Below are 15,107 nucleotides of genomic sequence, written 5' to 3' on the forward strand. Positions count from 1 at the left end.
AAAAATCTTTTGCAACTGCTTATAAGACACTTATAAGCAGGTAAAGGTGACACAGCACACAAACTCCTCTTCAGTTGCGCTAACTTCCAGTAGCAGAGCCCTTAAGTTGTTGTTTTTTAATTGAGAGAAGATCCTCTAACTTAATACAGTTTTAGGAAAAGTATAATGTTATTAAAATAATATTTTGCATTAAAAATGGTCAGTTATGGCTTTTAGAAAGAAAATGGAAATCTGCAAAAATCAGTGTTGGGAGATCAGACTTTAAAAAAAAACTAAAATTGGACAGAAAAATTGCAATTGAGAGAACTCTAATTTCAGATATAAATCTCTGTGTCTACTTTAAAAGTAAACATTGTTGGGCAAGCTACACATTACTGCGTCAGCAAGGTAATTTTGCTTTGTAATTTTATTTGAAATGAATAAACATGGAATTCATTTTTTTTCAAAGTACAAAGAGTTAATAAAACAAAGAATCTAAGCTTCGGAAAAGATGAATGAAAACCCTACAAACACATTAAAATCATTTATAAAATTCAGATATAAGGAGTATTATGATCTTGTGAAACAAAACACAGAAACATGCACGTATTGTTAAAACCAATCAAGACTTTGCTCCTTTAAAAATGAACATGTATGGGTTTTGATACTTCCACATTCCTGTTACCTTACCGATGGATGAACCTGGGTCATTGTCAGCCCTCATAATATTTCTGTCAGGCTCATTTGGCTTAAATGCTGACTTCGTTAAAGCTACAAAAGAGTGCCAAGTATGGTCACAGAGTGTGTCGGTGTGTACACTGGCATTTACAATAACGTCCTATCCAAAAACAACTCAAAAATGAAACCATTTCACCCCTTAAGCAGCTCCATATGACAACAGACAGATAGATAGATAGATAGATAGATAGATAGATAGATAGATAGATAGATAGATAGATAGATAGATAGATAGATAGATAGATAGATAGAATTAGCAGTAACAAAAAAAGATAAAAGAAGATAAATAACATGAAAAAGTATGTAAAATAAAAAAAATAAAGACATTTATGGTGCCACATTCACTGGTCTGCAGGTCTTTATTGTTGAGCTAGGATCCTAGTAATTGTACCCCTCTTCTCATCTCATGGTTGTTCTTCAGGAAACTAAGCCAAGTTTTCCAAAGCTGTACTCTTTAATTTCTTTAAGAAACAAAAACTACATGATGACACAGACCACAGAGTAGCGCTTGTTTAGCAAGCCATCTGAACCTGCTCTCCATCTGAGTCTGTTCTGAGACTCTCTGGTGCATGTCTGAATGTAACCCACAGCTTCCACAGACCTCCTCTTCTGAATTCGATGTAGCAAAATCCGATATGCACCAGTAATGGGGCTCTGCAAGTTTAGGTTGTTGTTGAGAAGATGAACTTTGGTGATGCCAAGATCCTCCAGCATTGCTTTTAAATTTAGATCATCTGACGTCAGGATGTAGTTGGGTTCAGCCAGATGAAAGGGGGTAGATCTACAAGGTGCATAGGCCTGAGGGTATTCAATGCCTCTCATCCAGTCACTCTCCATGATCTGTGTCATAGTTAGGCGATCCAGTGGAAGTTGCCTCAAGAGGCCCTTGATAATATCCTGGCATGACTGGGGTACATAAGAGGGGATTGTATAAGAGCCCTGCAGGATGCAGCACTTAAGCCTGCCTGTGTTACTGGCTTTAAATGGCATTGTGGCAGTCACCATAAAGTAAAGCAAAATACCCATTGCCCAGATATCTACGTACTGACCAATGTAGCCTTTCTCTTTAAACAGCTCAGGGGCTGCATAAGGTGGAGAACCACAGGATGTGTAGAGGACATCGCTGAGGCAGCAGGATGTACTAAAACCAAAATCACCCACTTTAATGCAGTATGTGCTGGTGTAAAAGATATTCTCAGCCTTCAGGTCCCTGTGGACGATATTATTATCATGCTGGAAAAAGAGAAAGAAAGACTGTTAAAGTTATTTTACAATTTAATAACTGACAGTAGTACTTTTTTTAAGATATGAGAACTTTAATACAAACACATGAAAGTTTTTAAGTGTCACTTGTTTTATTTTCCAGCAAAACGAAACCTTAGCAATGATCAGCTGAACGTTTCTCTAAACTTACCATATATCTGACTGCAGACAGGACCTGTGAAAAGACAAGCTTGCTCTCCAGGTCTGACAGGCGCCCCCTGGTGCTGATGCGGGAGAACAGCTCTCCTCCGCTGGCATACTCCATCACCAGGTAGAGCCTCTTGAATGTTCCCACCACCTCATACAGGTGTACTATGTTGGGGTGGGCCAGCTTCTCCATGCAAGAGATTTCAGAGGCAAAAAGACCCCGAGAGCGTTTGTCCAAACGCGCCTTTTCCAGGACTTTTACAGCTACTCTTTCTGTAAGATGAGAGAAAAAGGCAAAAAAACCCAACAAAAAAAAACAGTGAGGAAACCAGAAAACAACGTTTTCCCGTTTCTTTTCTACCTTTTTCCTGTATTCAATCTTCTTTATCTCTGCATAATCTGCTATAAAAACGAGTTTCAGCATCATTGTCATATTACACCACGTACACTGACTGCTAAGCACAAAACAATATGGATTAGTGGCTGGCTGAGATTAGCTGTCTTCTGACATCTGCAGTGACCCAGACTGACTGAAGTGATGTCTGTGCATTCAACTGATCTAACATCTAACAGGTGAATGAGGTCATTTGGCACAAAAGCCCCCGTGTACTTTGCAGCATATATAAATAACAGAGATACTTAAGAAAGACGTCCCTTATAAAATGCCTGAAAAGCTTGATTTTACATCTTTATCACATTCTTGTAGTACATCTTTTCTTTGGGAAATGCAGTTAATTAGGATCAATCGGGCACATATTTATGTATTGAGTGCTGATAGCCAAATACAACTCAGTTTATTGCCCGTGTTTGCTTCATGTATGAGATAAATGGCAGACGTAGCTTTTTCTGAGCAATTCAACATTACACCTGCACTTTAATTGTATATTTTTTCTTCAGTGAATGTGGATCACACACTGTTTTCTGCTTTAAATAACATAATATTATTTATGATAACAACAGGAAGTAAAGCAATATGTAAACTGGATTATTTCTGATGTAAATATGTGATATAATAACAATTTTAAATTTACAACCTATGGTCATTTCCTACCTGATGACCCAAGATGTGATAATGAAGGTAACAAAAGACAAAGCATCAAAAATCTCACCTTTGGTCAGGTCATGAATTCCCAATCTAACCTGGGAGAAGTTGCCAGACCCAATCTCCCCTCTGAGCTCGTAAAGCCCTACTCGACGTCCAAATATCAGGTCATTCATCACCTTTTCTGAATGGGTCAGATCATACAAGGCCTTTCCAAATGCCGTGTGCTGCATCGCTGCCTCATCCCCTGTCTCATTCTCTTTTGTCCCCGCCTTTTTGCCCAAATTTGGAGACATCACGGGAAAAACCTCTTCCTGGCGAGGAATTGTCTTCAAGTGAGCCCCTGAGAAGAAGAAGGGAATCCAGCTGTTATCATACTGTGAGATGCAACAAGAGTTACTTTGAATGATTATTTCTGTATTGGATTTGATCTAATTGACATGTACACATAAAATGCAATCCTGCAGTTAAAAATGTTCAAATCAAACAAAAAAAACCCCATCTTTGTACTCACATGTTTTCCCTTTTATGTTCTTTTTACTCCTTTCTACGTTTATGGCATTATTTTTGTTGTTTAAATACATGATTCTTTTCGCCTGGCACCAGAGAGTCCTCCAAGTTTCTTTGTTTTCTGTCTTGTTGAATATTTTAGAAAATTAAAAGTTGATAAATTAACAAGAAAATAAATTTCCACAAAACAGAAACCGGAGGAAAAAGATTGTCTGAACAAATATGAGCAGTATGATAGGAAATGAAAATCATCTGCAGGCATCAGGAAAAATGCTCAGAGAAGAAGTTTCTTAGATTATGAACCGCTTGTCCAGATGCTGCTACTGCACCAGCTCTCGCCCTACGCTGCAGTGTGTCTCTCCTCGCATATAATCTGGAAATACAACATAACGCCATGTAATCCCAGCGTGTTGGACTCCTCCCACGCAGACAGACAATAGACAGGATTTGGAGGCTTCTTTAAACTCTAGACATGAACTAACCTCTGTATATCCTTGTTAGGGGTCAGCCAGCTGGGGCAGGGTGATTACTGCATCTTCAGCTGGCTCAGCTGGACATGCATCCCTCAGATTGTAGCCTTTATTGAAGACAAGCACGGATCACATTTTGACATTACCAATTAAACATTTTACCTAAACAATTATCATACTTGTCAAATTGCGAACAACAGCACTGATAACTCAAAATACTCATTGTTTTCCAATAGAATTGCAAATAAAAAATACAATCCTACCCTCACCTACAGTCAGCTAAAAACTAAAAACAGTGAGAATAGAGTATGCGTGCCTTCTTTGCCTTGTTACTAGGCTACAGAGCAAAGCAGTGACCCAGATATTGACCATGACACCAGACAGACACTTGGCCAGACAGCCCACGGACTGATGTGTGTTATCAGTCAGTCCCGTCAACCTCTGCTACCCAGGCTGGACACGGGGACCGTCTGGCAGTCACCGTGCATAAGCTGCTTGTTCGTGTCATAATCCAATCACAATCTCAGTGATCATCCAAGCACGTGTATTGTAGTCTTCTAATAAAGAAGAGATCTGTCTGGGAATGTGAATTAACTACAAAGGGACTATTTCCTGATACAATATCAGGATTATGTTACAAGAAATTTGTGATCTGTCAGAATATGGTTAAAATTACATAAGATGAATTGAATACAGTTGTGTGATTGAAAGGTTTTTTAATGGTAATCCAAATGGGCCAATGTCAAGACTTGAACCTATTGCAGTTTAAAAACTATAAGAAAGAAAAGAAAAAATGGTTTATGCTTCCTCTTCAAATATTATAAAACGATCTATTTAAAAACAAGTACTCCAAAGGTTTGTAAGTATTTCTGTGTATTTTATATTCAAAAGAACTTCCCAATGTGAGTAAAAGAGGCACGCACAATGCTTTGAAAGACTCTTAAATGGACGCAAACTGAAAGTCATTCTCACCAATAACATCTGGAGGTTTTTCTACTGTCACAGTCACCTTTGAACTGATTTTATTTTGGCTGTTTCCAAGTTTAAACATAAAAAACAAGCTCAAGTATCCTCCATCTGTGGAGGAAATGGTGGGATCCTAATACTGGGCATTGTGATCAGACAGCATGCCAAAAAGCTGCACTATATTTTGCACTGATCAGCCATAACATTAAAGCCACAGACAGGTAAAGTGGACAACCCTGAGTATCTTGTTGGAAAGCAAAGATCTGCTGGAAAATCTTTGGTCCTGGCAATAATATGAATATTATTTTGATAGACAGCATCCACCTGGTTACCCCTGGTGCATCCTCCACATCCTCCAGCCCTGCATGTGCTTAACTCATCTGGTTTGTTGTGGCTGACCAGGATGTGACTTTTATAAACAATCTCCCATAATCTTCTTTATGTGTGACCCAAACTTGATAACCTATGTGACCAGATTGCATTAATACAAGCCAGAAACTTATTTTGAAAACCAAAAGCAAAGCAACACACCCTTTGATCTACATAATCAAATCAAGTAACTACTAGGAATGTAACATTACCAAGATTATAAGAGAATTTCAAAGAGATGTGTAGTAAATTAAAGAAAGGAATCAGCAGCTGAAACCACCTTAATAAAGGTGTCTGAGCGCTGATGGTCTTCACGTTGATCCGCTGATCCTGGTGAAAATGAGGGGATCACATCAACACATCAAAGAAGGATTAACACCTCGTCGAGATACTAATTGAAAATGAGCAAAATGTCAAGATTACCACACAGCTGAACGCTAAAGCCAAGATATCTGAAGAGGAGAGAGAAGGCCTTATTGACCTGACGAAGCACCCAGATCCACTTTTATCAGAAGTAATATTGACATAAACTTGTATCTCTACAAGTTTATCTTGTAAGTACTTAATCTCTCCACTTTCAGTGAAGATTAAAAGCAGAGGGTAGTTCTGAGGGGTTTGGCCATTTGGTGTCATGTTGAATAAACACAAAGGTGCTGGAGTTTTCTAAAGGTGAGGCTCAAGCCCCCATGCTGATTGTGTTTATGTGTTTGGGACAGATTTTGTTTTAAGTCAGAGGTGCTAAACACCTTCCCCCTGAGATAAAAGATGATTAATGCCTTTGAATGAGCGACACTTTAATGACTCAGGGATACTTAAGCACTTCATTAGCGTGAGCTGAGGCCCGGTCGACACACTCGAGCCAGTGTGTCCTTACAGCAGGAACAGAAAAGCTGTAGAGATTTCCTTTGAAGTTGGCTTCTGGCTGGAGAAGCATGGAAATTTGATTAGCTCTCACTTTTTTTGACACCACCCCTCTTTGAGGATTTTAGGTGACATTTGGGGCTAAAGCTCAATCCCTTATAAATATCTGAGGAGGGCAGAAGGACACTCAGGATCTGGCAACTGAGGAGTAGATTTGGACTAAAGCCATGGATATACAGCAACCTTTCCTACTCTTTCTGTGCGTCCTCCACTTGACCTGTAAGTGTTGTTTGCATTTTCTTTTCCACTGCAGCTGTGATGTGTAGAGCAGAAGGTAATCACTGACTCAACTGACACAAATTCGCTCAGATACACAAATGATCGCCTTTTAAATGTAAGTAGCTGAAGGTGTGATGCTGAGATCAAGGATGGGTTAAAAATTAAATTAAATTAAGATTAAAAGTAATATTTTTTGTTAAAGTTTTCTCCATAGAATGATCTTTTTCATGAATAAAAGACTTGGAAGAAAATCCTGTACAGCTCATCTGTAACTGAAATGCAGTTCCATGTTGAATCACCAGGGGAAATGTTGTGTGCTGCTTCTTGTGTTTTCCAGTGATGGGAGTGCTGAGCAAACACGTTGACCACAGGAACCTGTTTACACAAAGAGTATGCTGCAAGAGGCAGAGCCACTTTGTGTACATTGGACAAGGCAAGGAAACACATTCCTCCACATGTTTCAAAATCCCACATCTTTCCACTGTACCCTCTATAGAAATCAAAGCAAGGTTTCCTCTGATGTGTTAAAACAGGTTAAAGCAGGCCTTGAAGCTAAATGATGAGTTTAGACTTCTGCAGTTAAAAGGATGAACATTGTGTGCTGTCTGTCTTTAAATCGGCCTCGTTTTTCTTTCTTCAGATATTTTAGGAAGTCACATCAGTGTAGATGTAGGAATGTGCAGATCACATTGTGGGGCCCCAACAACACCATCGTATGAAGCAGGGAAGCAGCAATACTCAAAATATTCTTCAATGCTGGACTTCCTCAAGAGCAAAAAAGTAAGTGAAAGCTTGCATTATCATAAGAATAGCTGCAATAACAATATGGAAAAAGTGCTGCTTTGTAAACCATTAGCCTAACATCTGTGGGGTTACTTTGCACAAACTTATCATTTATATTATTTATAATGTGACACTAGCATTAGCAAGGTATTAGCAAGTGCTTAATTCATCATTTATATATCATTACTGCTACTTAGTATAACATCTGTTACTGTTACACCATGTACAGCTATCACTGTTACTACTTCACTGCTAGTTAGAATCGTAATCATTATCACAGTCATAAGAATATATCTATATTTATAAATGGCATACTAAGGAGGAGTAATGCTATACAAATGATGAATTAAGCGCTTGCTAATTTTTCACTAAGCCCTTAAATATACCTAATAGTGTCACATTGTTATAAAGTGCTCCCCTATTCTCTCATAAGTCTGAAACTACAATAAACGCGCAGGTGAGTACATGGGAACATGTTTCTACCGGTCTGATTCAAACAATAATTTCCCCTTGGCTCAATAAAGACGAGGACACGTGGACCCGCTGCTTCTCAGAGCGCAGGTCCGCTGAACCACCTGCCTTCATGCGGCGTGACTCAGGTGTGTGAGCCGACTGGGATGCGCGTGGATCGGCTTCTTCTGTTCGAGGGACCTCGAGAAGTGGCGGTCATCGAGGACTGTCACTGTGAGATCAAGCTGGCCCAGTGCATCCGAGTTCCCGGACTGAGGACATACTTCTCTGAAACACCGTATGAGACAGTCATTGACGTGGGAGGATGTTCCCAGTCGAGAGGATCCCCAGGTGTGTCTGTGTGTGTGTGGGGTGAGGGGGGGATTAACAACAGACAAAAAAACATGAGGAAGACGTGTTTAAGCGAGCATGAAGCCGCCAGTAAAATTCCAAATGACTGATTTGGAAACAGTCAGTTTACCTTTTGTCCCACTTTGTAGGGCAAAAGTATTTTTCTATTTAGTGCATATTAAGAGTCAGGAAGTTAATCAGTAATAATTCTGAAATAAATTAACGCACATAGATTCAATACACATATATTATTAATGGATAACCTGACAGCTACAGTTTAATTGACATTGCCTATGTAATTTTGAGTTAGAGAGGTCTGAAAAAAAACCCCACACACGGTTGATGAAGAGATGTTTCCCCTTTATGCACCTTATCAAAAAAAAAAAAGTATTAGAATTCTGCTTCTGGGACCAGACGACATCATCCCGTCTATTTAATATTTCTGCTTCCCATCACAGATCATAATCCTGTTACTTTTATTATCAATCATCCACAGATGGATTCTCCTGTGTCCCCACAAAGTTTGAATCAGCCTTGGTGGAAACCCCTAACGAAGTGGATCTCATACAGACTGTGGCAGCCTGTGAGCTGAAGGAAAGCTGTTACAGGGTTCGATACGTGGAGTATTATTATGAAACAGTCCACCATGCAGAGGGAGTCAAAGAAGAGAAGCTCAAAGTAAGTGTCACCTACAAGCTATTACTACAACTGTAATTTTCGACAAAATCCCTACCCTTCGATTTTAATTTCAAACCCAGCCCTTCACAATAAACATAATTCCTTCTTTCATTAGCCCCCCTGCCACATTTCACACTGCAAGAAGGATTCACGCTTGGTGGAAGTTTCACACTCTTTTGTAGTGAGGTCAAGAGGAAATGGGGCTCTAGCCAGGTGCCAGACAATAATTAAGTATCTTTGTTCACCGCAGATAAGTGGAAGACAGCACTTAATCAAAACAACACACTGGCTGGCTCCGTGCATCCTGGGTGTGAAGTAAATCAGCATGGCCTGCATGCGTATTCATGCACAAGCACAGACTTGAGGCTTTGATTGTTGTAGGAGAGCAGGAATCTCTGGCATAATTTTAACTTCTTTTAAACTGCATAAAGAAGGCGAAACCAGGTCAATACTCCCACAACACTTTACTGTTTCTTTGCACTTACAAAACGTTTCACTTTACAACGACTTATTTAATTCCCAGCCCTACTGATATCAGAAAGAAAATATTTGAAAGCACCATTACACAGATTTGTATGCCATGCTTAAGCAAATAAGGATTAAACACCAAATTCACAAAAAGCTTTCCACCAGCTGTACAACTGCAAGGTAAGTCAGTATCTGTGATTTTTAACATCACATTTATATAATAGACGGTAAGGATTTAAGTTGAAGATTGGGTTTGGGTAGTCTGCCATGTCCAAGAACCAAAGGTGCGAGTGGAGCACCAACACAAATGGCCTCTGCAGGTGGTGAATCAAAGCAGTGCTAAACATGCTAAGCAGCAGCTGGACCCCAACTCAACTGGGTAAATATTTGCGAGCAGCTGTGAGCTGATTCCTCTTTCTCTCTGTTGCTAATTTTCTTCAGGAAATAGATGTGGGCAGATGTTTGGGAAGCTGCACTACAGGAAACCGATGCCTTCTCAGGTATGTGTGAACACAGCTGCTCCACACCGCCTCATGCACACCTCATAACAATTACTTGTGAGCTCTGACGCCTTCTGCTCTCAGCATGTTGACTTTTGGGTTAATTCCTACACCAAATGTTCTTTTTACACCTTCTGCTTTATTTTGAGATGTTTGCAGACAACCAGTGTTATTGCTTTATCTTAATCATATCAAAATAATACAAAATCCACCATCTAAATTTACCCTACACTTTGTAAGGTAAATGCTAAAGAGGTGCAGCATTTAAGAGATTTATTCAACCACCACCCAATGCAAGGTTTATGGCTAAGTTAAGAATTTTTCAGCATTTTTCATGTTTTCACTAATTTTCACAAATTTAATTTAATCAAAAATCATATTTTATTGATAACATGTAATAATTTATATTATCAATTGATCTTCTAGTTTACTGTTTTACAAAAAAAGGGAGGAAAATTTAGCACATTATTATTTTTTGATTAAGGTGCTGACTTACAGTTATTAACTTGCCTTCCTAAGCAGAAAATTCAGTGTTAAGTATTTTACTTTACCAATTTATTCTTAACAAACTCAAGTGTGCCAGCTCAGATTTTAAATTTTAAAAACTGGGTTTCAGTTTGTTATTTGCCCAAAAAATAACAATCTAATTTTTACTTAGAAACAAATTTTAGGCAAATTTGTCAAATATTTTTCTTCTTTCTTCTTCGATGAAGTGGAAAGACGTTGTGCATATATAGACATAGCAAGATCCACAATTATCCTATTGTAACTTTCTGTACTGTACAGAATGGTACAACATGTGTGAGTCGAAATTATATTTAGTTCTATTTCTGTACATTTTTCTATAAAAAAAATGTTTTGAGAGATAAATGAAATGCTGCCTACTTATAGTGATTAGTGATTTAATCTTTTTGTCTTCTTCTATGTTTTTGTTGCAGGAGTCCATCCGATCCAGAAATCTGCCACTTGTGGTCCGAAAGACAGTCCAGTTCCTGTGTTCCTCAGGGATATGAGAGCCACAGCTTTGTGAACCAGTATGGGCAGATTCGTACAATCCTGTCCATCACTTCCTGCCATTGTCGAAACTAATCACAGGCCCCTCTGCTGGAAAAAACAAACAAACTTGAAAGACTTTAAGAGGTTGCCACAGTTGGGCCCCATATTTACTGTAGCCCATTGATGACCCCACGGAATAGTGAATATTAAAGTGAATTTTTATTATTGTATCATATGTAATATATGTAAGATGCTAAATTTGTAAATAAATTTAATACAACAATAAACGAGGACTTGTGCTTAAAGCATTGTACAAATACTGAGAATGCAAAAGAAACATGATGGGAAAAAGTTAAAGATTTAAATCTAAGATCCACGATCTAATCTGAAAAAATTAGTGTGTGATCCTCTTTTTAATTCATGTATATTTAGTAGAATTTGTATAAAAAAGTATGTAAGCTAAGACAAAAATTTATAATTGTGCTATAGTCTTTGAGATGATTGTGAGTCAGTTAAATCTGAAATATCATGAAGAACAAATTCTAATTCTAATAATGTCATGATGTAATATAAATATATTTGGGTCTGTGTTCTTCTCCAGATGCATCATAAAACATTTAACGTTTTTTTTTCTTTTTCTTTTCCAATAAGAAGCTTTGGTGAAGCCTGGAAAAGAGGCGCAAAAAAAAAGAGAAAGAAAAACAACTTTGCAAATGTCCCTTTGAAAAAACACGTGCAAGTAGCGCTTTGTTTTAATACCAACATGTGAACACTCCACTTTGTCATCTAAAGAAACGTTTTATGACCTGCCTGCAAGGTGTCATGCAGAAAAACTTTGATCTTTTACGTGTTTATTACAGCGAGGGAAACAAATTTCTCTTTTTGGCCTCAGTTTGCGTTTTGCGGTTAATCGTGCATAAAGATCAATGGGAGCAAATGGTTTCCTAGAAACTCTGAAATAATATGTTTAACGCATAATTTAGACCTAAATCCATCTACAGTTGAAATATGTAAATAATATTTCTTTGTGGAAGAAGATGACGTTGATTACTCCTGAATATAAAATCAGAAAAATGAACTGAATTGATTTTATTTATTCGACTTAATGTGGAAGAAACCTGCAGAATCCGTTCCACTTGCCTCGCAGTGAGGAGTGAGAGCTCAAAAACAAATAACAGTCATAGTCATGTTGCAGACAATAACTCATTTGTGCAATAAAAATGATTTCGATTGGTCTGATTGGCTCAGAAAAATACTGTGGCGCTTTTTCAAAAAACATAAACCGCAAATGTGGCGATCATCCAGCTGAACCAGCGCTTATGTAAATCTCACAGTGTTCCCGGCGACACTTGCCTTTTTTGTCAACGTAATGGTTTTTTCACCTAACACACTGCGCCCGCTATTCCAAATTAACTGATTCATTTAGGCGCAGTTAACCCCCCACTGTGAGTGCATGTCCTCAAGACATCACCTCCGAGGTATTCCACCTTCAAGTTTCGATTTTTGCCTCTAATAAAATCATCCAGGCTGCTGGTTATTAAATATGCATTATACAACATACTCAACAATACACTGTATTTTCAGTGAGAATTTAAACTTTTCGTAGGCTGAGGGTAGTTTATTCGAGCCTTTATTGCCAGACGCAGGCTGAATGGAAAGTTCACACCTTTTAACGCCCCCATTAGTCTGCGTTTACATTCGCTCATTGCTGATTTACATTTGCGACCAAATAGCATCTTTACTGCTGTTTACTGAGGGCCTGGCGGTACTGGAGAGGAAACGGGGGCATTTGATATAAAAGTCGGCCTTCAAGGATCCCACTGTCACTCCACGCAGCTCGCAGATCGAAGACTTGGCTCACCGGGAATTTACTCACCGACAAATATGCTGAAGTTTGTCATCAGCTTCGCCGCACTGCTGTGCACGGCCGCTGCCGTGTCGCTCCACTACCCGGAGAACTCGTTCACTCCCGCGACAGAGTCCGAGGAAGTCCGCTCAGCTGCTATAAAGAGACTTTTGGAGGTTTTCGGGATGGACGACCCCCCTGTGATTCATGGACACAAACAGCCCCCTCAGTACATGCTTGATTTGTACAACGCGGTAGCCGACGTGGACGGTGTGACCAAGGATCCGCATCTTCTGGAGGGGAATACCGTGCGCAGCTTCTTTGATAAATGTAAGATCTGATGTGTCCCCGCATGCGTGCCAGGATGGCTGCTTTGGAAGACACTCTGATTTGAGCCCTAATCCTCTCATTTCTATTGCAGTGTACAGTGATCAGGTGGAGTTCAGCTTCAATTTGTCAATGGTCGCAAGAACAGAGAAGATTCTTGCTGCAGAGCTCCATCTTTATAAGCTGAGACCTCAGGCACCCTTGACGTTCAACAGACATCACTTCAGCCAGGTATGTAGACCAGCTCTAGACCAGTATTTAAACCCGAGTGGCTGAATGGCTGTTTCTAATTCTATCTACATTAATTTGGCTCTTTCAGGTCAGTGTTTATCAGCTGTTTGACACCAGCAAAACCAATTTTACGCAGAAGAAGCTGCTTTCCTCTCGACTTATCCCAGTGCACTCCTCTGGTTGGGAAGTCTTCACAATCACACATGCAGTAAGTATCACCACCTCTTTAAAGCCCACAAAGATCTGCTTTGAACTACACTGGACAGTGTAGAGTGCTGAAATAAACTTATGACCTTCTTCCTGAAGGTGCGCTCCTGGATGGTTGATGAGGGCACAAACCTGGGACTTCAAGTGGTGGTTCGGACACTGGGAGGGAGCCAAATGGATAAAAAACTGATCCGCTTTGCCTCAGGGCGCCACCACCATCACAGCAAACAGCCCATGCTGGTTCTCTTTACTGATGATGGCCGCTACTCTAATCCTCTTGAGAGCAAAGGTGAGATTTCTACTTTAATGTCAGTTACTCCCAGTGATATTAATATTAAGTGAAGATAGTAGCCGTGTGGATAAGATTTACAGTGGTTAAAGGGAAACCAGCCTCCAGTCTCTATATTCATAAGCACAACAGCCTTAGTTTTAGTTTTAATGGACGACTGAACTAAATGTCCACTGAGGTCAGTGCTGAATATATTTCCATCCACATGTGCAACCATTATTTAGCATGCTTATGAAGGAAACACTCACGTACAACTGGCCTGTGACTGACTGGGAGTATGCTTACAATTCAACAACTTGATGAAAAATGAAGCTCTCAGTGTTTTGTGTGTCCCACTTAAGGGCTTTAGATGTTATATTTCTTTGCACTCTACATTCAAACTTCTACTTCTGCTTGTGTGTCACTGCTTCCTCTTCTGTTTATGGAATGTACTTCGTAACAGTTCAAAAATTGCATTTTTAAAACGGTGGATTTCTTTCTCCAGATTCAGATGATACAGCAGAAACGTCCAACCTGCCCCAGACTCCCATGTCCGGTCCACCTTCCCGTAGCGCTCGATCTCTGGGCTACGATGCAGACGGTGCAGCCACGCACTGCCAGCGGTTTCCCCTAAATGTAGACTTCGAGGAGATCGGCTGGTCGGGCTGGATCGTATCACCAAAGGGTTACAACGCTTACTATTGCAAAGGCTCCTGCCCCTTTCCTCTGGGTCAGACCATGAAACCAACCAACCACGCCACTGTCCAGTCCATCATCAATGCCTTGAAGCTGGTGAAAGGCATTGAGACGCCGTGCTGTGTGCCAGACAAGCTCTTTTCCATCAACTTGCTCTTCTTTGATGATGATGAGAATGTGGTTTTAAAACAGTATAATGACATGGTGGCTGGAAGCTGTGGGTGCCACTAACATTAACTAGTCACTGGTATCGGGCTGCGAAGATTAAAAACTGTAAACATTGTAAACAGAGCTTGGTCAGCTGACCCTGGAAACTATTATGTGGCCAGTCCTACATGTGACACTGTAGTATATGTAAATAATGATAAATTATAATATATGAAAGTAATTGAAATGATATTAAATAATCAAAGGAATGTTAAATAAATTTGTAAATCTGTATTTTTCTGTATTTTATCTGTATTTTTTATGTTTTGTGTTGGGATATATATTGTAAATATTGTAAATGAAAGTCTTGTTTATTGGCCCTTGCATCAGTTTGTTGCATCATTTGTGAGGCTTTACAAAGCTTCACAATTCTTTTGAGACCCAACCACCAAAAAACAAAAAATCTAACAAACGAAATATGAAAAACAAAACAGGCTTTTAATCTTTTTGTAAAGTATAAAGTTAACTTGTAGAC

At 39.4% G+C, this 15,107-nt stretch overlaps 3 protein-coding genes across 3 annotated transcripts; 2 read left to right on the forward strand and 1 right to left on the reverse strand.

Annotated features, from left to right (window-relative positions):
• Positions 1-1,194: 1,194 nt before the first annotated feature.
• LOC146613167 (serine/threonine-protein kinase NIM1-like) lies at positions 1,195-3,753 on the reverse strand. Its single transcript, XM_085378138.1, has 4 exons — positions 3,684-3,753; positions 3,237-3,512; positions 2,132-2,400; positions 1,195-1,950 (listed from the first exon to the last, which is right to left on the reverse strand). Exons 1-4 carry the CDS (start codon positions 3,751-3,753, stop codon positions 1,195-1,197), a joined length of 1,371 nt encoding a protein of 456 aa, XP_085234264.1.
• Positions 3,754-6,963: 3,210 nt separating this feature from the next.
• Positions 6,964-10,943, forward strand: pnhd (pinhead). Its single transcript, XM_085377740.1, has 6 exons — positions 6,964-7,057; positions 7,265-7,404; positions 7,932-8,208; positions 8,705-8,886; positions 9,796-9,854; positions 10,793-10,943. The coding sequence occupies exons 1-6, from the start codon at positions 6,964-6,966 to the stop codon at positions 10,941-10,943; spliced, it is 903 nt and encodes a 300-aa protein (XP_085233866.1).
• A 1,791-nt stretch (positions 10,944-12,734) lies between these two features.
• admp (anti-dorsalizing morphogenic protein) lies at positions 12,735-14,656 on the forward strand. The gene is made up of 5 exons (XM_085377741.1): positions 12,735-13,026; positions 13,118-13,254; positions 13,343-13,462; positions 13,561-13,750; positions 14,235-14,656. Exons 1-5 carry the CDS (start codon positions 12,735-12,737, stop codon positions 14,654-14,656), a joined length of 1,161 nt encoding a protein of 386 aa, XP_085233867.1.
• Positions 14,657-15,107: the final 451 nt, after the last annotated feature.

This window comes from Diplotaxodon limnothrissa, linkage group LG18, assembly GCF_057381915.1.
Source record: "Diplotaxodon limnothrissa isolate DT_005_m linkage group LG18, D_limnothrissa_male_GT1.1, whole genome shotgun sequence".
Lineage (NCBI taxonomy): Eukaryota > Metazoa > Chordata > Actinopteri > Cichliformes > Cichlidae > Diplotaxodon > Diplotaxodon limnothrissa.